The sequence below is a fragment of the Grammomys surdaster genome, unplaced genomic scaffold, assembly GCF_004785775.1.
Source record: "Grammomys surdaster isolate TR1022 unplaced genomic scaffold, NIH_TR_1.0 142, whole genome shotgun sequence".
Classification (NCBI taxonomy): domain Eukaryota; kingdom Metazoa; phylum Chordata; class Mammalia; order Rodentia; family Muridae; genus Grammomys; species Grammomys surdaster.
This window is the reverse complement of record NW_021604600.1, coordinates 7,261,222-7,283,501: the sequence shown is the minus strand read 5'-3', so window position 1 is coordinate 7,283,501 and position 22,280 is coordinate 7,261,222. Positions and strand designations below refer to the sequence as shown.

Sequence of the window (22,280 nt, the reverse complement as noted above, 5' to 3'; positions counted from 1 at the left end):
GTTCAAAAGCTCTCACAAGTGAGCTGATTGAGTCTGTATTGATAACTAATCAGGCCAGTGACAGGAGGGAGCTGCTGGAACCAGGGTTCAAAAGCAGAAAATGGTAGCTTCAAGTCCAGGTTGGGACAGGAGAACAGGTGTGGGGTAGGCAGTTGAGTAGGCAAGGGCAATAGTGGGAAACTGAGGCAAACTGAAGCTTCAGAGAAAGTCAGAGAACGCTTTGCTTATCAGTCTATGATGTACCCATCAGGTATCAGGTGATAGGTTAGTGTGAAGACATATCATCTCAGTGGTAGGTGTCTGTCACCTTATGGGCTCCTTACAAGGGAGTTATACTTGGTCTGGCCTGTCTGATAAGTTCTTGGATCTGGTTTCCCCAATTTAATTTTTTTGAGGGGGGGCAGTTGAGATGGGGGCTTCTTCTGTGTAGCACTGGCTGTCCTGGAACTCACTCTGTAGATCAAACTGGTTTTGAGCTCACAGAGATTTGCCTGCCTCTGCTTCCCAAGTGCTGGGATTAAAGGCATGCACCATCACCTCCTGGCCCCAAGTTGATTTTTTTTTGTTTTGTTTTTTTTTTTTGTTTTTTTTTTTTTTTTTTTTTCGAGACAGGGTTTCTCTGTGTAGCCCTGACTGTCCTGGAACTCACTCTGTAGACCAGGCTAGTCTCGAACTCTCAAACTCAGAAATCCGCCTGCCTCTGCCTCCCAAGAGCTGGGATTAAAGGCGTGCGCCACCACCGCCCGGCCCAAGTTGATTTTTAAATTAAAAATTAATTCATTAATTTTTGTTGACATTTCATCTAGGTTCTGCCCCACAGTTACCTGGCAACAACCAGGTGTGCCTGATTCACTATAAAAGGGGCTGTTTGCCCCCTCCCCTCTCTCTCTCTCTCTCTCTCTCTCTCTCTCTCTCTCTCTCTCTTGCTCCCTTCTCTTTTCTTGCTCCTGCTTGCTTACCCTCATCCCCCTCTGTCCCCATTTCCCCTCCCATTCTCTCTCTGCTCATGGCCAGCTTCTACCTACTTCTCCAGAGCCCCCCCACCCCGCCTCTCTCTCAATTCTCCTCCCCATGCCCTGAATAAACTCTATCTTAGGGGGAAGGGATGCCTCAGTATGAGCCCACAGAGGCACCTCCTTCCTCCACACCTTAAACTGTGCCTCCACCAAACATATTCCTTCCTTCAAACAAAAACAATGTTTATGTTCTGTGTATGAGTGTTTTGTCTGCATGTATGTCTCATGCAGTGCCTGAGGAGGTCAGAAGATGTTGGAGATCACTGGGACTGAATTCAGATAGTTGTGAGCTGTCATGAGGGCTGGGAATTGAACCAGGATCATCTGGAGGAACAGCCAGTGTTCTTAACCACTGAGCCATCTTTGCAGCCTCTAATAACACCTTTTAGTAAAACACAATAAAGAAAAAATGATTTGGGGCGTGTGTGTGTGTGTGTTTATCTGTGCATCACATGCATGAAGGTACCCATAGAGGCCGGGAAAGGGGATTGGATACCCTGGAAATGGAATTCCAGGTGGTTGTGACCTGCCATGTAGGTGCTGGGAACTGAACCTGGGTCCTCTGAAAGATCTCTTAAATACTGAGACATCTCTTTAGGTCCATCCATCTGAACTATATCATGGTAAGTGGGGAGACAAACTCTGTTAGCTAATTGGCTTTTGGGAGGCAAGAGTGATACAACAAACATAATTTATGACAGTGGTAGTTGAATGTTGGAATAAGATCACCTCTGAGTCTAGGCTCTGGGCCTTCTCACTCGGACCAGGAGACAGGTAGCTAATTCCTTTAAAGTCTGCATTTCAAAGAGAAGGTTCTACCTTGAATTGTAGAGTTGTGAAAAGGCAAGGAGTTTATTAAGACATTAGAAGGATTAACATATGCACAGCCATGGTACTTACTGACAATACTTCTTACATTTTTCCAGTTGATTTTCTACTGTTGGCATGCATGAATGAATGCCAGCAGGGTATTGACCAGTAGACAAGCAATAGACCAGCAGTAAACCTCTCAGAATTCAGACCTTTCTGAGTTTTGAAGTTGTATCGTTTCCCAAACTAGCTAAGTGTGCGTAGCCGGAACCCTCGAGACGCAGCTCTCAGTCAGTCTACAAGCACAAACATTAACCCCGGGGTTCTGTAGGATAGGTGTAGTAAATGCAAGGTCTTTATCTAGAGTAACCCTGCTGTAAAGCAAGAAGCATTCATATTTCAATGGTTAGAAAAGAGGAGCCCAAAGGAAGCCGCTTTTCTTTGCAACAGGGAGAAGTAAGCCTCTTATTTTAATTTGTAATTGTCTTAAAAAGTGTTTCTGAGTTGTGCTGTGCTATGATATATGTTGTGTTGATATTGTGTTTGTAGAGGATATCCGACGCGACATGCATGAAAGTGTTTAGTGTTGAATGGAACTCCTGCCACACAGAGTTGAGGACCAATGTCTTCAGCTTCTAAAGTTCGTCCCACAAGGCTTTTCTTGTGGCTTCCAAGTATGAGGACTACAATTCCCAGGATGCACCAGTCTTTCGCCCACCAGGAAAATGGGTTTTTCTAATGGGCGGGTTCTGCGGAGGGCTGAGTCAGGAGGAAATTTAGCCAATGGGTGAACTGTACAGAATCGAAACCCTTTTTTGATTGTACCAAAGGGATTGGAATCTTTGGCGCCTTTGTTTTAGTGGAGGGTAGGTGATAGACAGGTAAATTGACCAATGAGGAGGTGTACAGGAGGATCCAGAGCGTGTGGGCGGGAGGAGGTGATGACCGGCAGGCTGTTTGTCCAATGAAAGGTACAGACGCTGATGTGGGGGGCCGGCGACTGTGTAGAGGCCGGTGTTTGTGGAAGCTGTGTGGGAGATGGCGGAACCCCGTGGTCCGAGGTCCCGCGGTGGCCGCGCCAGCCGGCGCGGCCGAGGCGCTCGGAGAGCCCAAGTCGCCCGTGGCCAGTGTCCTCGCGCTCCGCAGTCTCCGACTAGGCTCATTCCAGACACTGTGCTTGTGGACTTGGTCAGTGACAGCGACGAAGAGATCCTGGACGTCGTCGCGGACACAGTTGAGGCGCCGGTCGCCCGCCTCCCCGCACCAGCCGCACCTGAGCAGGGTAGCGATAGTGACAGTGAAGGGGCGGCCGAGGGGCATACGGGAGCCCCGCGTACATTGGTCCGACGGCGGCGGCGGCGGCGACTGCTGGATCCTGGAGAGGCGCCGGTTGTTCCTGTGTACTCCGGGAAGGTGCAGCAAGGTCCCCAAGGAGGGTTGTTGAGGGAGTGCTAAGACTGGCGTGGTGGGTTTGGTTTGGGACAGTGCGTGCGTGCGTGCGTGTATGTATGTATAATGGATACTTGTAGATATGGATACGAGGGAGTTCGGTTATGTTAGATGTATGGACTTATCCGGGATTGTATCTTCGGGAAGAGGGAGGCTGGGGAGATTGAGGGAGGCGGAGGGTCTAGGTACCAGAGAGGATCTGGAAGGACCGGGAACTGGTATTTGGGGCATGCTGGATTTTGAGGTTGGAGGAAACCGGAGAGTTGGATATTTATTGGGGATTTAGAAAGGACTGAGTGTTTCCAGGAACACAGGATCCTTAGATATTAGGGTGAGGCATATGGCTGGGGATAGGAGTAACTAAACCTGCACCCTCAGAGTGCCTTAGGGAAACAGGGTGGGAGGAGGGTACTGGATCATGAGGAAGCTGGCCTCCTAGATGCTATGCCCTTCATAGATTGGAGTCCTTAGAGAAGACAAGTGTTAGAATCGAGGGAAGAACCATTCCTATCTCGAGTAGAGTTGGCAGGATGTGAGAGACCCACCTCCTCTCCCCCTTTTGTCTTTGTAGGTACAGAGCAGCCTCAACCTCATTCCAGATAATTCATCCCTCTTGAAACTTTGCCCCTCAGAGCCTGAGGATGGTAAGAGTGGGCTTGTAGGGAGTATCCTGCACTGGCTTCTCTGAGACTTCCTAGAGTTTACATCTCTGCAGTCAGTGATCTCTGTCTCTGTCTCTGTCTCTCTCTCTCTCTCTCTCTGTGTGTGTGTGTGTGTGTGTGTGTGCACTTCAGTGTTATCTAGGGTCTGGAGAATAGTGATCAGGTGCTGTCCAGTTGACACACATTTTTGACTCTAAGTAGCATTCCGGTCCTAATGGGCATAAGATTATGTTAGTTTTTGAGGTATCTCCTCTTGCCATTCTGATCTGTGTTATCATAATGGGGCGGAGGGAGTGCTGAGACTCTGTGACATCTTGTTACACCAGCACTCCTACAGGGTTCCATTCCTTGGGAGCACTCTGGAGTCAGAAGACTGTTCTTTGACTTTTATCAGGACTGCCTATTCTCTATTCTTCTCTACTGATAAGTTTTTGGAAACCCTGTAATAAGGCCAGAGACTAAGAGTCAAGGCTAATAGGGGAGTGATACAGGCTGCAAAGACCTGGAACCAAGACTTCTTTTTTTGTTTGTTTGTTTGTTTTGTTTTTTTTTGAGACAGAGTTTCTCTGTGTAGCTCTGGCTGTCCTGGAACTCACTCTGTAGACCAGGCTGGCCTCGAACTCAGAAATCCGCCTGCCTCTGCCTCCCAAGTGCTGGGATTAAAGGCATGCGCCACCACTGCCCGGCTTGAGTGAGTGTTGTAATGAGGAATAATAAATAGGGCTGCGGAGATGGCTCTGTTTGTACAAGAGCTTGCTGAGCAAGCATGAAAACCTCACTCAGTCCCAAGAATCCACAGTGGAAGGACAGAGCCAACTGCCGAGAGCTGCTCTCTGGTCTCCACATGCTGGATTCATCTCTCACAGACACGAGATTTTTTTTTTTTTTTAAAGCGTAGTAAATAAGTAAGCAATTAAAATCCCCCTCATATTCTTGTTTAATATTGGAAAGTACTACATAGGGGTTGAGGTGGTAGCTCAGTAAAGTGCTTACTGTGCAAGCTAAGGACCTGCGTTTGAACCTCAAAACCCAGGTTGAAAGAAGCTGAGCATGGTGGCAACGCTGAAAGTCCCAGCACTGGAGAGCTGGAGACAGGTGGATGCCTAGGGCTTGCTGGCCAGCCTGGTCTAATCATGCATGGTGCCTGAGGAATGACACTTGAGGTTGACTTCTGGTCTTCACATGTACACTTACACAATCAAACATGCACTTATACATGTGTACATGTATATTCAAACTGCTATGTGTGCCTCCTATCTTTTAGCATCCCCTCCTTTTGTTAGTGGGGATTGAGCTCAATTTTTAGGGCCTCTGGATACTAGACATGTGCTCTGTCACTGAACTACACCGCTGCCACCTCTTGTCTACCCACTTTTAGAACAAAACTCAGAAGAACAAAAACTCTAGATTGTCTGTGGTCCATGCTGGCCTCCAACTCCTAACCTCTGGCTCAGCCTCTCCAGCACAGATTTGCACATGCCACCACTCCTGGCCTCCTCTGCCTCTTCCTAAAGCCTTTGACTTGTTTCTTCTTGGTCTCCCCAACCATCTTTTAGCTAACCCTTTCCTCTCTCTTTGCTCCTAGAGGCAGATCTGACAGATTCTGGCAGTCCTTCCTCTGAGAATGCCCTGTCTCCAGGTTCTCCGTGGAAAAAGAAGCTGAGGAAGAAGCATGAGAAAGAAGAAGAGGAGATGGAAGAGTTTCCGTGAGTGAGGCTAGGGCATTAGGGCTCTAGGAGCAGGAAGGGCACTGGAAAGACAGGCTGAGGAAACAGGACTTGGGTGGCTTCCAGAAGGCCAAGGAGAAGGGGTGGATGATGAGACTCAGATGTAGAGGAAGGTGGCTTGTCCTGGAGGGTGACTCAGGACCTTCTAGACCATCCTTAGGAATGGTGGTGGAATGAGGGGTGTGACTCAGGCTCCCCTAGCTGTCCCTGCCCACTCTGCTTCTTGTTCCTTATTTGTAAAATGGGGCTGATCATGCACTTAAGAATTGTTGAGTAGCTAAATATTAAGTTAGTGCCTGGTGTCTGTTGAATACTTGACATTTTCCTAAAGTGAGATGTTTGCATTCCTCGTTTTGGGGTCATGAACATACAAAAACAATTTCTCTTACTACACATGTCTTCTAATAAAGTGCTGCTGCCGGAAGGTTTTTCTCTGGATTCTCCACTCAGTCAGGTTCCTGGAAGCTGCCAGCCCATGAAGGAAAACATGTGCTGGAATCTCTCCTTTGCTGCCATCCTGCCCTTCTCTTCTTTCTGTAGGGACCAGGACATCTTTCCTTTGCCTCAACCTTCACCTAGGAACAAAAGCAGAAAGCATACCGAGGCACTTCAGAAGATAAGGTGCCGGGGTTGGGGACTTTGGCTGTGGTGAAGAAGGGCAGTTTGAGAGGATCTTCAACCTCAATTGTCCCAATGTCTTGCCTATACCCAGGGAAGTGAACAAGCGTCTGCAAGATCTTCGGTCCTGCCTGAGCCCCAAGCAACACCAGAGACCAGCCCTTCAGAACATAGATGATGAGGTGGTCCTAGTGGAAGGGCCTGTCTTGCCACAAAGCCCTCGACTTTTTACACTCAAGATCCGGTGCCGGGCTGACCTAGTCAGATTGCCTGTCAGAACGGTGAGTACTTGGAACCACCTTGGGCAGGATCTATATCTTCCCTTGGAGAGACAGGTATTGAAATGGTAATATACTACTAGCAGGAGGGACCCATCTTCCTTCCAACCATGCTCTCTGGGGCCACCCACCCCTCTTTCATCTCTCCATACTTTGGCACTTGGTGTTCCGTTTGTCTATATGTTTCCTCATTCTTATCTCTTTTTGGCAAAATTTACCTATTTTTCAAGGCTTAGGCATATTATCTTCAAGCCAGGTGTAGTGGTTACTACATATCTGTAATCTCAGCACATGAAGGCATGAGGATCTAGAATTTGAAACCAGTGTGAACTATATAGTTATACCCTATTTGAAAAAACAAACACGTACACAAAAACACTTGATGCCTTTATGAATGTCTTAGTTAGGATTGTAATTCTGGGAAGAGACCATGACCAAGGCAACTCTTACAAGGGGCAATATTTAATTGGGGCTGGCTTACAAGTTCAGAGGCTCAGTCCATTATCATCATGGCAGGAAGCATGGCAGCATGCAGGCAGACTTGGCGCTGGAGGGGCTGAGAGTTCTACATCTTGATCCGAAGGCATCCAGGAGGAGTATTCCACACTGGACAGAGACTGAGCATGGGAGACCTCATAGCCCACTTACATAGTGATGGACTTCCTCCAACAAGGCCACATCTCCTCCATAAGGCCACACCTCCTAATAGTGCCATTCCCTATGGGCAAACATGCAAACACATGAGTCTGTGGGGGCCAAACCTATTTAAGTCACCACAATGAGCTTTTTTTTTTTTTTTAAGGTTTATTTTTTAATTATGTCTAGGTGTTACCAGGTGGCACTGGTATATGCCCTTAATCTCAGCACAGAGGCAAGTGAGTCTCTGAGTTTGAGGCTAGCCTGGTCTATAGAACTAGTTCCAGGACATCCAGGGCTATACAAAGAAACCTTGTCTTGACAAACAGCCTCCCCCCCACCCCCAGCAAAAATTATGTCTAGGTGTGTGTCTACATTTGGGTATGTGCACATGAGTAGAAGTACCTGTAGAAGTAGAAGCATTGAATCCCCACATGCTAGAGTTACAGACAGTTGTGAGCTGCCTTATATGGGAGCTGGTAACCAAAATCAGACCCTCTGGAAGAGCAGCAGGTACTTGCAACCACTGAACCATCTCCCCAACACATGAACTTTTTTTTTTTTTTTTAAAAGAGAATCCTCCAGACTGAGTGTTCTGCTTCTCTCCTTCTTGGGCCTTGTGCTTCTCTCTTATGGTCTTACTGCCTTGGACATGGCAGACAGCACACAATAATTCCTGAGCTCCCCCAGCTTTCTGGCAAAGGTTCATATTTCTATAGGATGATCAGTTCAAGAGTGCTTGCAGAAATGAGTCTTCATGAGCAGAAACCTAGCATGGGCAAGCAGCCAAGCCCTAACTTGCAAACTGTTGTGCTTTGGGCTCTAAGGGTACTTCTACCATAGACAAGTGGCTGGAGTTGTGCTTTAGTGACAGAACTTGGCATAGCGTTCATGAGTTCCGTCTCTAGCACTGAGAGAAAACAATAAGTTCACCAAACTTTGTAATGAGAGAGCTCCTCAAAGGCCCAGATGTCTGATTATAAGAAAAAAAAGTGGTAGCAGTATCTGGAGTGTGTATGAGACCCTACTTCCCATTCCCTTCTTACCTTCTAATCTACAAATCCATGGCTGGACCATTTGTTTGTTTGTTTGGTGCACGAATACATGTACTATCTTTATGGATAAGTTCCTGTGGGTGTGTGCCTGAGTCCATGGGGGTGGAGGGTGTACACCAGTGTATGCATGTGCTTGTAGAAGCCAGAGGATGGGATCTGGTATCAGTTGCTTTTTTGAGATGGGCTCTTCCTGGAGCTCATTAGTGCAGCTCTTTACTTCCCCTCTTCAGCACAGAGATTTCAGGTGGGGTGCTACCTGTCACTCCTAGCTTTTCATGTAGTGCTGAAGATCCAAGGTCAGATCTTGCTTACATGCCAGGCACTTTCTGACTGAACCATCTCCTTAGCCCCAGCTATTTAATTTCTTTGTGCTATGTGCCAGGACCACTGCTTGCCAGGTAAATATGAAGAATCTCACAAGTAGCCCAGGCCAGAAACGTATGTTTTAGGTGGTGGCTCAGGGGTGGGATGTGGAGTCTCAAGGCTGGAAGATTCCTTTGTTTGTCTTCTAGTCGGATCCCCTTCAGAATGTGGTGGATCACATGGCCAATCATCTTGGGGTGTCCCCAGACAGGATTCTTTTGCTGTTTGGAGAGACAGAACTGTCTCCTACTGCCACACTTAGGACCCTAAAGCTTGGAGTGGCTGACATCATTGGTGAGTGGAAGGCACGGAAGAGGGGCCTTGTGGAAATTTTGCCATGGGTGGCAAAGTTCCAGAGGCAGGATCTGCTCCCAGTACTCCTACTGCCGTTATCTCAATCCTGCTTTCCACAGATTGTGTGGTGCTAGCAAGTTCTTCAGCGGCCACAGAGACGTCCCAGGAGCTCCGGCTCCGGGTGCAGGGGAAGGAGAAACATCAGATGTTGGAGATCTCACTGTCTCCTGTGAGTAGAAGTGCTGCCCATGCCCCTCCCCTTTCCTTAGCCAGTCTCCTGTCAGTTGGTCAGTTGCCAAGCAATGTGACTCCTATCCCTGACTTGCTGCAGATGGCCCTCCTTTACTGGGTGCCTACCCAGCCTAGGTCATGCAGAGAAAGAATACTGTTCTATATTAGTTACTCTCTGTTGTTATGATACACCACTATGACCAAGGCAACTTAGAGAAGGAAGGGATAATTTGGGGGCTGTGGTTCCAGAGGTTAGAGTCCATGATGGCTGAATTCAGGCAGGCTGCAAGGCTGCTGAGACAGCAGCTGAGAGCATCCCAGGAAACACCTAAAGAATACGCTTTGTCTTGTTTACTTATTCACTTTATATCCCATTCACTGTCCCCCTCCCAGTCACCCCCTCTCAGAATCCTTCCCTCCATCCCCCTCCCCTTCTCAGAGAGTGGAGCTCCCCCTGCGTATCCCTCCACCCTGGCACTGCAAGTCTCTGGGAGGCTTGGCACTTCTTCCCACACTGAGGCCCGACAAGGCAGCCCAGCTAGAACATATCCCACCATCAGGCAGCAGCTTTTGAGATGAGGATAGCCCCGCTCCAGCTGTGTGGGACCTACATGAAGACCAAGCTGCACATCTGTGACATATATGCTGGAGACCTAGGTCCAGCCCGTGTATGTTATTTGGTTAGTGGTTCAGTCTCTGAGAGCTCCAAGAGTCCAAGTTAGTTGACTCTGTTGGTCTTCCTGTGGAGTTCCTATCCCCTTCGGGGATTTCTTTTTTCTTTTTTCTTTTTTTCCTTTGAGACAGGGTTTCTCTGTGTAGCCCTGACTGTCCTGGAACTCACTCTGTAGACCAGACTGGCCTCAAACTCAGAAATCTGCCTGCCTCTGCCTCCCAAGTGCTGGGATTAAAGGCGTGCACCACCACCGCCCGGCAATGAATTAATTTTTTAATGTAGGATGCATCTACCACAACTTGTGGGCTTGGAATTACAGAAATTGATTCTCACAGTTCTTTAGACTCAGACTCCTCATTGAATCTTCTTCCTCTCTTTGTAGCTTTGGTAGCATCCAAAATTCCTTGGTGTATTCCTGGTGTCCCTCTGTTTTTTCTTGTAAAGACCTAATCATAATGGATTAGCCATCTGAACACGGTGTGACCACATCTTACCTGCACTTATCTGCAGAAGCCCTAAATGCATTAAGGCCCCATTCACATGTACATGACAGAGCGTGTCTTTGGTGCACACAGTTAAAGCCATGACACTTTTCTCCCCATTCACATGTACATGACAGAACGTGTCTTTGGGGCACAGTTAAAGCCATGACACTTTTCTAAGTCACACGTAATAACTTACTTAAGAATCCATGTTCACTCTGTCCATGCTTCTGTTTCAGAAGGGTGTGATTGAGGCTTAGAGAATCTGTTTATCCCATACCCTGTATCCTGGAGTCTTGTCCTCCATGGTTGCCACTATAGTTCCTAAAGAACCTGTGACTACTTCCCAGAGAGGAGCCCGCCTTTGCCTCCAGGGGTCTCAATCTCCTGATGTGCCCTTGTCTTCCTTGTGTCATGGTTTTGTTTTGCTTGATTTATTTTCAGACAGGGTCTCTTTATGTAGCCTAGGGTGGCTGGGGACACACTTTGTAGCCCAGGCTGGTCTGAAGCTCACTGTGTAGCCCAGGTTAGCTTGAGACTCACTGGATAGCCCAAGGTGGTCTAAAATTATGATCTTTCTGCCTCCACCCTACAAGTTCTGTCATTTCAGGTATGGCTTGTATGTTTGACTAAAAGTTAACTTTTTTATTTTGGTGCTGGGGAATAAATTTACTAGCACATTGGACTTAATGTGTGTGTGTGTGTGTGTGTGCCACTGGTCCTAGCCACTGTCCCACATTCTGTCTGTCCTTGTAGGTTCTCCCAGCCTGCCTTTCATATTTTCCCATGTGTTGTTTTTGTCTCTGCAGGATTCTCCTCTTAAGGTCCTCATGTCACACTATGAGGAAGCCATGGGACTCGCCGGACACAAGCTCTCCTTTTTCTTTGATGGGACAAAGCTTTCAGGCAAGGAGCTGCCGGCTGATCTGGGCCTGGAATCTGGAGATCTCATTGAAGTCTGGGGCTGAAGCTCCTTCACCATGTTCAGATGCAGAGCCAAGACATGGGGACAATAGCTCCCACTTTTATTATGATGATTTTTTGCCCCATAAGGGCTAACAGAAACTGAATTAGAACTCGTTTACTTATTTATTTCTGGTGCTGGGGACTGAGCCCTGGACTGTGCACATGTTAAGGATGAATGTATGAAGTTGAGGCAAAACCAAGGCATTCCCTTTGGCCTGCCTCTAGTAGACTGGAGTGTCAAGCAGGTGGCTACTTGGTAGTTGTGTGGCTGTGTGTATGTTTGTGCTGTATTGGGCAGCCCCTTGGGCATGGAGAAGGAAGGGATCTTGGCTTCCCTGCCATTTCATGGTCATTAGTGCCCTTTACTTCATCAGATATCTGTTCTGTGAAGCTGCCTATGTTGAATGTGTTGAACTAAATGAGCATTGCTTTGGGTGTCCAGGCCCAGGCTTTGTGCCACAGTTGGGGCCAACAGTGACTTTGACTCTCATTTGGGAGCTGAGAATGCAGTGTGAGGTACATTTCCTGGTGGGGACACTCAGTTGCAAGATAAACAGGCAATGCCATATATGCTAAAGTTGAGGACTAGGTAGAAAAGTGCATCATTTTTAAAGGTTATTGTTGTGTCTTCAGCCTTAGGTATCCGCTCTGTCGGACTCTAGCCAATGTCTGGTCACATTCAAGCACATGCAGCTGTTGAGTGTGAGATCTTTCTAGTTCTTGGTCTTCCTCCCTCACACTCTCTCTCCTGTTAGTACCTACCTAGGATATTTATATTTTCAAATATGAATGTCCTTAAGAAAAAGTTATGAATGCATGTGGTTTTACCATATCTACACGGTGTTGTGCAATAGACAGTCTGTTTTCACTCAGAATGAGTAACAAGCTAGCCCTGTTAGCACCTTCCAGCTCCTTTGTTGCTCTGATCCTCTGTGAGTGCCACAGAGTGGCATTAGATGATTTTACTCACACATTGCCTTAAGGGGGGATGCCCAAGTCTCCAGCTCCATGGAACCATATTCCAGGCCACAGCAAACATCTTTAATGTGTCCCCTCTGAGCCAGGGTAGGTCATTCTTTGGTGTACTTGTCCAGGCTGGGACTGTGGGTTATACAGGTTCATTTTTCCGGTTTCTTCAGGGTTTTCTTTAGAATGTGGACTGGCCTTTTCTTGGCTTCTCTTTCCTTATCTTTACCAGCATTTGGAGCTGTTGAAATTGTGATTTTGGCAGTAGATGTATATAAAGCACCACATATCTTAATATCCCTTTGTCTAATGACCATTTCTTATGCATGGCCACCTTCTGGTTTTTTCTTTGTTAGCTGCTGTCTTCTCCTGAGGTGGCTTCCTTTTGTGTGTGTTTCTTTTCCTTGAGGAGTTGCCTGTGTTCTGGGCAGCTGCAAAAAACCCTCAGAATAGCACTTTGTGTATCCAGGGGATTTTTACCATCAGACATTCTTAATTTTAATGTAGACAGTTGGCTTTTGTTAGGAAGTTTTTGTTTTGTTGTGTTTTTAAGGGAAAATGCAGAAGAGCTTCCAGAGTGGGTGGGGCTCTAGTGGAGAATCTCAGGATTGATACTTTTGGGTTTCTAAGCTAGTTTAAGAAACTTTGATTTTCTTCTATTAGCTCCATAGGTTTTTGTTCTTTTGTTTTTTTTCTCTCATATTGAGACCACTAAATGAGATTAAGAGTTCTAACTGGTCTACCCTAGTGTAGACAGACTGTTCTGAGCCCTCAACCTTGCTTCTCCCTGATTGCTGCTGGCCTGTGCTGGTTGCTGACTATTGTATGTTACTTATAAACTGTCTGAAATGCAACTTTGTGTGGGAGAACACGTTTTATTTTAAATGATAATGAGCCAGTTTTCTAAACTTTGTCTACTAAAAAAACCATTAATCGACTAACATGTAGCCTGATTTTCACAGAAGTATGACAACTCCTTTTTTGTGAGAATATATGCCATTCCTTTGACTTTTGTAACATTTAAAAAAATCCATGATATAGTATGGCTTCCAGGTTTTTCCACTCTTGTATGCCTGTTAATGAGTCTGAACACGCTAGTATGTATCCACTCTCAACTGAATAAAGGGTGATGCCTTTAATTTAGGAGCACTTGCTGGTTTCTGTCTTTGTGGCTCTCATGTGATCCCAGTTGACATTCTTTTTTGTTCATTTGTTTGTTTTTCGAGACAGGGTTTCTCTGTATAGTCCTGGCAGTCTGGAACTCACTCTGTAGACCAGGCTGGCCTCGAACTCAGAAATCCTCCTGCCTCTGCCTCCCAAGTGCTGGGATTAAAGGCATGTGCCACCACCGCCCGGCCCTAGTTGACATTCTTGTGACAGAGACCATTAGTTATTCCCATACACCAATTCTTCCTTGTCCTCCATTAACAAAATCCACAGCTTTTAATCCACATGGAGACTGAAAGTGAAGACGCTGTAGAGAGTCCTGAGAGTCTATGAAGCTGCTGTGGACTCAACCATGGATCAAAATTATTAGGGAAACTTGGCTATGAGATTACCTTGTCTGTAATCTCAGTACTTGGGAGACAGTAGGTTTGTGAACTTGAGGCTAGCCTGGTCTACACACCAAGATGCTAATTTCTTATATATGGGAAAATATTTGTGCCAGAACTCTTACAGACTGTTCTTCATCACTGTTCCCTGAAAGATATGGTTTAACTGTTAATAATATATGATACTCATACTGCATGAGATATCAAAAGGCCTTTAGGTATAATTCAGCCTCCTGGGGTGGAGGTGGTAGGATGCCCTTCCAGGAACACCTGTAGAGGCTGTGTACATGTCTCTGCTTGCTTCCTTCCTGACAATTGGAGATAGAATATTCTATGGCCACAGAGACTTTCAGTACTGGAACTCAATGGGAACAAAGGCAGGGAGCCTGTTCTTGGTCTCCATGCCATACCTTAGGAATCTCACAATGCTTAGATAACTAACTGCCTTGTTGAAATCACTCACCTAAGGATCTCTGTCATCTGTAGCAGCACAAAAGATATGGCTATTACAAACAGAAAATTATAGTGGTCCTCGCTGGGCAGTAGACTACTTTCCCCAGATGCCTAGTTGTAGGAGTAGAAGGGGCATGAATATGTTACCTAACTGCTCTCCAGGCCTGGTGATTCAGGCCTATGATCCTGGTTACTTAGTTGGCTGAGGCAGGGTGTTAGAAAGCTCAAGGCCTGCCTGGGCTAGAGTGAATTCAAGGCCAGTTTGGCCAGTGCACTAAAACCTTGTCTCAAAAACAAAAGAAAACACTGGGCTGAAGGTGTAGCTCAGCAATAGTGTGCTTTCCTGGCTTTAGGGTCAATCCCCAGCTGTTTGAATTCTGTAGGATTGCTCAACCATGTGATTGGACCTTTGACTCCTTAGCTAGATGATTTAGTTCCCTCAAATTTTCCCTTGTACTAAACAAATAGTATTTTTTTAAACTTTAATGAACATTTACTGAGTGTCATAGGTCAACGGTGGCATTTTCTATGATCTCATTCCTCAGAGCCCCACTATGGAGCAGAAGTATTACAGAGAAACTAAAGCTTAATCAGATGAACCTACCAGTTGCCCACTGTAGAGCCAGATTTAGATATAAGTGGGCCTGACCTGGGACTCAGAATTCATGAGATTGACATACTTGAGTGTGTATATAGTGTTCTGGGATCCTGGTAAAACACTGGAGAGACAGCTCAGTAATTGCTGCAGAGGACCAGAGCTCAGTTCTCGGCACCCACATGAGGCAGGCAGCTCACATCTGCCTGAAACTCAGCCCAGGGGACCCAGTGCCCCCTTCTGGCTTCTCCAGGGATTTGTACACATGTGGCCTATACTCACACAGGCATATAAATACAAATAATCATTTTTTAAGAAATGAAGGGGCAGCTGTGGTGGTACATACCTGTCGGGAGCTGCATTCGCCATTGTGAAATGGCGCCGGCTCCTTGAGGGAGCCGGGATTGAATGTGCGCCTGCGCAGGGTGCGCCGGCTCCCCGCTTCCCGGCTCTTTGAGAGAGCTGTGATTGAATGTGCGCCTGGGCAAGGCGCGAAAACTGGTATGTTAATTAGGCGACATTTAAAGAGCCAATGAGCATGCGGCACGTCCTCCCAGGGCTCTATATAAGCCGTGGGTTCTGGGGCTCGAGGTCCTTCGCCTCACGACCATCTAAAAGAGCTGTAACAATAAACTGCTGTCAGAAGAATCCTGAGTGTGGCGTTCTCCTTATCGGCGAGGCGGCGCGTCACAGCTGGTGCCGAAACCCGGGACGAAGCCGAACGTCTCAGCGTTTTATCCAGCTTCGAGGGACCCTGTTGGCTCAACAGAGGATTCAGAACTGATGGCGCGAGAAGTCTAGACGCTTTTCTGCAAGGTATGGTGGATCCTGTCTATCTTGCTATTGCTATCCCCATTTGGGCTGCGATAGTTCTAGTGCTCTGCTTTTGTCTTAATTGACATGTACAGGGGAAGGAGTGCACTTGCCCTCCGTGTATACAGGAACTGTAAGTTACGAATTCGCTCCCTCCGGTAGATAAAAGGCTATGGGTAACCATCAAATGAAGCCGCTTCTCTCAGCAATGCAGGCGTTGCTGCACAAGCGTGGCTTAAAGGTTCCCGAGAAAGCGTTGTGCAATTTTTTACGAGATGTGGATCAGGTAGCTCCCTGGTTTGTATCCACAGGGTCTCTGTCTAAGGGCTCCTGGGGCAAACTTGGAGGTGATCTGATCAACGAAATAGAAGGAGGGAAGTTAAGACCAGGCACATGGCCTTTGTATAAAATGATTAGAGCCTGTATAGAGGATGCTAAATGCCAACACAAGGTAAGAGAGGGACAAAGAGCTTTAGCAGAGCACCAGGATAGCCTATCAGAAGCAGAAAAGGAAAAGAGCGCTAAGAATAGAACGAAGAAAAAAGAGGAAATTAAAAAAGAAGTAGCTACAAAAGAGGAACAGAAAGAGCCTAAGAGAAAATTATATCCAGTGTTAACTGAGTTTCAAAATCTAAGAATTAGTGACTCCACCTCTGAGGAGACGTCTTCGGGGGATGGAGAAGATACAGAGGATACCAACACCTCATCCTCTGGTAGTGTGTTAGATCCTGAGGAACAGGCAGAGTTAGATAAGGAAGCGGCTCGTTATGAGTCTGAAAAATACGGGCCGGAGCCGCCTTATGCACCGGGGTATGCCCCATCTGCCCCACCATTGGGAGAAGTAGTTAGAATTAAAAAGAAGAAAAAACCAAAAGAGAGACAGGAAGGACTACCGTCCAATTCTCTTATTACAGCTAAGGAAAGAAAAAAGATAAGAGTAGCCTTTCCCGTATGGGAAGATGCTAACCAAACTAGACAATACTCACAATTAGACTTAGACTCACAATTAGACTCACAATTAGAACGATAGTTACTCCTGAGTATATAAAACCACAAAAGGTTACTATTAGAAGAGATAAATTAAAAACATTAAATGATTTTCAAAAGCTACTCGGAGATATCAACTGGATTCGTCCCTATCTGAAATTAACTACAACTGAACTTCAACCGTTATTTAAAATCCTTGAGGGAGATTCTAACATTACTTCATTGAGAACTTTGACCCCCGAAGCGTCTAAAATATTAGATAAAATAGAGATTGCTATACAACATGCTCAGCTAGATAGACTTAACCCCAAATTATCTTTCCAGTTATGTATTCTTCCCTCTCCGCAACAACCAACTGCGGTACTGTGGCAACAGGGACCCTTGTTATGGATTCACCCACATAGCTCTCCTGGAAAGACTTTAGGTTATTATCCTACCTTAGTTGCAGAATTGGCTTTAAGGGGACTTCAACTATCTGTGACACATTTCGGACAATATCCTGATACAATTATATGTCCTTATACTATGTATCAAATTCAAGTTTTATGTGCATCTCAAGATGCTTGGGCAATTTTAAACTGCTCATTTCCCGGAAATATTGATAATCATTATCCTAAACATCCCTTGTTACAATTTACTCTTTCTAATCCATTTATATTTCCCAAAATTACTAAGATACATCCTATTCATCAAGCATTAGATATTTATACTGATGGTTCTAAGACAGGTATCGGTTGTTATGTGGTTAATAATATTCCTACTCAAATTCAGTTTAATTATACATCATCTCAATTAGTGGAATGTGCTATTGTAGCTGTAGTGTTGCAGAGATTTTCAGAGCCTATAAACATAATCTCAGATTCGCATTATGTTGTAGAAGCCATTAAACAATTAGAAGTGGCTGATTTTATTCACCCTAAAAGCATGGTTGCTGAGATATTTAGATATATTCAAAATCATATTCGCAATAGGTGTCATCCATTTTCTATTCAACATATGAGAGCACATTCATTGCTTCCAGGACCTATGTCTCAGGCTAATGCTACTGCTGATAAAGCCACTAAAAGCCTATTTTGGGCAAGCTCGCCATTAGAAGGCGCAGTTGAATTCCATAAGCTCTATCATGTACCAGCCAATACCCTAAAATTAAAGTTTCATTTAACTCGTGCAGAAGCGCGAGATATTGTTCTCAAATGTACCTCCTGTGCAGAATTTAGACCCTCTCCACCTATAGGAGTTAATCCCAGAGGTCTACAACCCCTTCATATTTGGCAAATGGATGTTACACATTACAATGCCTTTGGGAAACAAAAATTTATTCATGTATCTGTGGATACATGCTCTGGCATCATTCATGCCACCCCCCTTGCGGGAGAAAAGGTGTCACATGTTATTACCCACTGTCTTGAAGCTTGGGCTGCTTGGGGCAAGCCCCTTCAGCTGAAAACTGATAATGGGCCAGCTTATACATCTAAATATACATCTAAAACTTTTCAACAATTTTGTTTGAGGCTTGATGTCCGTCATGTAACTGGTTTACCATACAATCCTCAGGTACAAGGGATTGTGGAACGTGCCAATGGCACGTTGAAAACTTATTTACAAAAACAGAAGGGAGGAATAGGCCCCAACGTGGGACCTAAGACATCTATCTCCCTAGCGTTATTTACCTTAAATTTTTTAAATTTGGATTTTGAAGGACGATCTGCTGCAGATAGACATGCAGCTCCGAATCCTCAAAAAGAATATGTTAAATGGAAAGATGTCTTAACTAACCAATGGAAGGGCCCGGATCCAGTCTTGGTAAGATCCAGGGGAGCTATTTGTGTTTTTCCACAGGATCAAGAAAATCCAATCTGGATACCAAGCAGACTGACCAGAACTGTGAAAGAGGACTCACCAACCCCTGAAGAAAAATGCTAAAGATCCTGCTGATGATCTGCCTGCTTGAGAGAGCGATAAGTATACCATTGTGGTCTGTGGTAAGATCATGGCCAGTTCCCATCCCAGTACATTCCCACTCTACAGTACTGCCAATGTTTACATCATCGAACTATCAGCTGGAGGCACCATGTGCCATGCCTTTAGACAAAGAGATTGTCAAGTATAATGCATCAAAATTTAGATTAAATGATACCTTGTGTTTCACCATAACAAACCGGGCAGAGACCCCATGCATCGTACTTCGCAATGCTACATTGGGGCACTGGATTGATCCCCTTGGAGATTCCCAAATAGGCACTGGTGTCCTGCTTGAAGTAATCAATAACATAGTGACAGGACAATCTGAGGCCAGTAGAAATACATTAAATAAAAAACAGTCCCCTGTGAATATCACTACATTATTACTAAAAAGTAAGGTAACCATACTTGAGCGATCATATTGGCAAACCAATAATGCTACTAATGTCAGAGTATGGCCGTGGTGCCCTCCAGAAAAGTCTTTTCCACCAGTGTTTGCACACTGCCAATCTAAAAGGATGCCTAAGGTAGAAGTATCTCGAGGGTTCACTTTATCGCCGCCTTTAAAAAAGATGGCTATGACAGGAAATAAAACAGGGAATGTAAACGAATGGCCATTTTATCAATGGGTGTTGACAAACTTAGCGGGGGCTGCTACCAGTTTATCAGCCTTTGCAACTCTAGGTGAGTCACAACATGACATTTGGAATGTATCAGCAACCAGAACTAATACTACACCAGTGATATTGAATGATATTAAATATAATAACTTGTTGGCAAATTATTCAGCTAAAAGGGCAGCAGTTTGTGTTTCGGCTCCCTTCTTTTTTATTTTAGCAGAATTTAAAAATAAAAGCAGCATATTAGATTGTACAAATGTCACCTGCCAGTTGACAGAATGCTGGAATGGGTCTGCATCCTTAGCACTGCTGGTGCAGGTTCCGACCTTTGTCCCTATACTGGTGGATGCCGATCCTGATAAATTTCCAATAATCTCCTTGATTACAGAAAAGAGAGATTTTGGCATCACAGCGGCCATTGTGACAGCCATTGCAGTGTCGGCTGCTGCAGCGGTGACTGCGGGTGTTGCCCTAGCCAATCAAGTTCAAACAGCAGAAGCAATAAATAACATAGTAAATGCCTCGGCAGATGCTATGGTAAAACAGCATAAAATGAATAGCCATTTGATTTCTGGGATACTACTTGCTAAACAGCGAATAGATCTATTACAAAGTAAAATGGAAGAAATTGCTGATATTCTTCAAGTAAGCTGTATAAGTCATACTAAACACATGTGTATTACATCCTTGAAATATAATAATGAGTCCTTTACAGAAAATACTAAATTGTCTAATTTTTTACAAGGAAATTGGTCACAACAGGCTGAGGAGCTACAAGAAGAACTCCTGCTCAAGATTGTTGTTTTGAATGGGACCAGACTAAACCAGATTGATGTTGGAGACTTCACTTCCTGGCTCACGTCCGCCTTCTCCTACTTTAAAGAGTGGGTGGGGGTGATACTCTTTGGTTTATTGATCCTTGGTGGAATGCTCTTCATGCTCTGGTTGCTCTGCAAATTTAGAAACCAACACCATAAAGAAAAGATTCTAATCACTCAAGCGCTGCTGGCTCTAGAACAAGGGACATCCCCCCAAGCTTGGTTAAATATGCTTAAACGATGAGACACTATCATTCAGTGGGGTATCCTGAGGGCTCGTGTTCCCATTGCACCAGGAACCCTGAGTGGTAGTCCTCCACACTTCCCAGGGCTCGGGTTCCCATTGCACGGGACATAAGTGTGGAGGGTCTCACAACTGTTTAACTGCCTTGAACGCCTTACTGGTAGAACGGTGGGCTTGATTGGCGAAATAACAGTTGGGAATTTGTTACAGCAATTTAATAAAGACGGGGGAGATGTCGGGAGCCGCATTCGCCATCGCGAAATGGTGCCGGCTCCTTGAGGGCGCCGGCTCCCCGCTTCCCGGCTCTTTGAGAGAGCCGTGATTGAATGTGCGCCTGCGCAAGGCGCGAAAACTGGTATGTTAATTAGGCGACATTTAAAGAGCCAATGAGCATGCGGCACGTCCTCCCAGGGCTCTATATAAGCCGTGGGTTCTGGGGCTCGAGGTCCTTCGCCTCACGACCATCTAAAAGAGCTGTAACAATAAACTGCTGTCAGAAGAATCCTGAGTGTGGCGTTCTCCTTATGGCGAGGCGCGTCACACATACCTTTAATCCTGGCTCTCAGGAGGCAGAGGCAGGGGGGATCTCTAAGTTCAAGGCCAGCCTGTTATATATCAAATCCAGGCCAGCCAGAGTGATATATGAGACCTCCACCTCGACAACAACAAGAAGAAAGTTGAGAAGGAGCTGGAAAGATTACTCAGAGGGTCAGAGCACTCCTCTTGCAGAAGAAGACCCAGATTCAGTTCTCAGCACCCATATGGTGACTCATAACCACCTGTTAACTCCAGTTCCAAGGGTTTCCACATCACCTTCAGACTTCTCAGGGCATTAGGCATATACATACATGCAGACAAAACACACATGCTCATAAAATGTGTGTGTGTGAGCGTGCGCACTGGATCATGTGACAACAAAAGTGAGGATCTAAACCAGAAACCTGGGATGCTTTTCTCTGATGAACATACTTGGCAGGGATTTTTCTGTGTAACCCAGGCTATCCTCTAACTCAAGATCTTTCTGCCTCAGCCTCCCAGGCGCTGTGATTGTAGACGTGTGCCACCACACAGGCTATTTTACCTTTTTAAAAATGTACCTTTACAATCTCCATTCTACCCAGCCCTAATACCTTCTAACTCAGAGGTTAGTTCTTCCTGAAAGCTTCTGCAGAGCTGGGTACATCATTTTTATATCCCACCTTAGCATGAAGCAAGGCTCTAGCTGTCTCTGCTTCTATGTGGTTGTCTGTTTCTTGCTTTCCCATCCATTTGTAAGTGCTTGGCAAACACTGTCTTGTTCTTTTCAGCAATGTCCAGCCTCATGTTCATGATCTCACACACAGTCACTGCCTCCCAGAGTTTCCTGAAGGGATAAATTTCCTGTCTCAGAGAACCCCACTGCCACCCATCTTAGTGAATGAACTAGAAACAATGTGTCACTCCTGTCCCCTTTTTGTGCAGAGGATGGAAACCAGGCCCTCATTCAGACTGAGAAGGTGCTCTACCACTGAGCTATGTTCCAACCAGGCTTCATACATTGCTCTGTGATGCTAGGGATGGAGGCCCAGGGTCTTAATGCTGGAAGCACTTCACAATTGCCCTGTAACTGTAGCCCTGCAGGCTTCACCCTTGATGTTTGCTTCATCTTCCTTATCTACACCATGATTGAGCCCAACACCTCTTGATGGGGTTTTGATCTGTAGCCCAGTAGCTTCAAACTTGTTTGTTCTCAGACCTTTCTGCTCCTCTCCATCCCATGCCCTGTCTGCAGTCTAGTCAAAGCAGTACTTTCATAGACTTACAGTAATTTGTATTCAGATTGTATGTATATTAAGGAAAACAAGCAGCCGGGCAGTGGTGGTGCACGGCTGTAATCCCAGCACTAGGGAGGCAGAGGCAGGCGGATTTCTGAGTTCGAGGCCAGCCTGGTCTACAGAGTGAGTTCCAGGACAGCCAGGGCTACACAGAGAAACCCTGTCTCAGAAAAAAAAAAAAAAAAAGGAAAACAA

The 22,280-nt window shown here is 45.7% G+C and overlaps 1 protein-coding gene across 1 annotated transcript; it reads left to right on the top strand.

Moving 5' to 3' along the window:
* Positions 1–2,742: 2,742 nt before the first annotated feature.
* Nfatc2ip (nuclear factor of activated T cells 2 interacting protein) lies at positions 2,743–13,375 on the top strand. Its single transcript, XM_028764295.1, has 8 exons — positions 2,743–3,239; positions 3,847–3,919; positions 5,523–5,643; positions 6,205–6,285; positions 6,377–6,563; positions 8,764–8,908; positions 9,028–9,137; positions 11,104–13,375. Exons 1-8 carry the CDS (start codon positions 2,865–2,867, stop codon positions 11,260–11,262), a joined length of 1,251 nt encoding a protein of 416 aa, XP_028620128.1. The 5' UTR covers positions 2,743–2,864; the 3' UTR covers positions 11,263–13,375.
* Positions 13,376–22,280: the final 8,905 nt, after the last annotated feature.

Excerpts from the sequence above, each read along its gene's own strand:
- Nfatc2ip (XM_028764295.1), top strand. The coding sequence starts at position 2,865 with ATGGCGGAACCCCGTGGTCCGAGGTCCCGCGGTGGCCGCGCCAGCCGG. Across the intron at positions 3,920-5,522 it reads CCCCTCAGAGCCTGAGGATG|AGGCAGATCTGACAGATTCT; the intron begins GTAAGAGTGGGC and ends CTTTGCTCCTAG. Across the intron at positions 6,286-6,376 it reads GAGGCACTTCAGAAGATAAG|GGAAGTGAACAAGCGTCTGC; the intron begins GTGCCGGGGTTG and ends GCCTATACCCAG.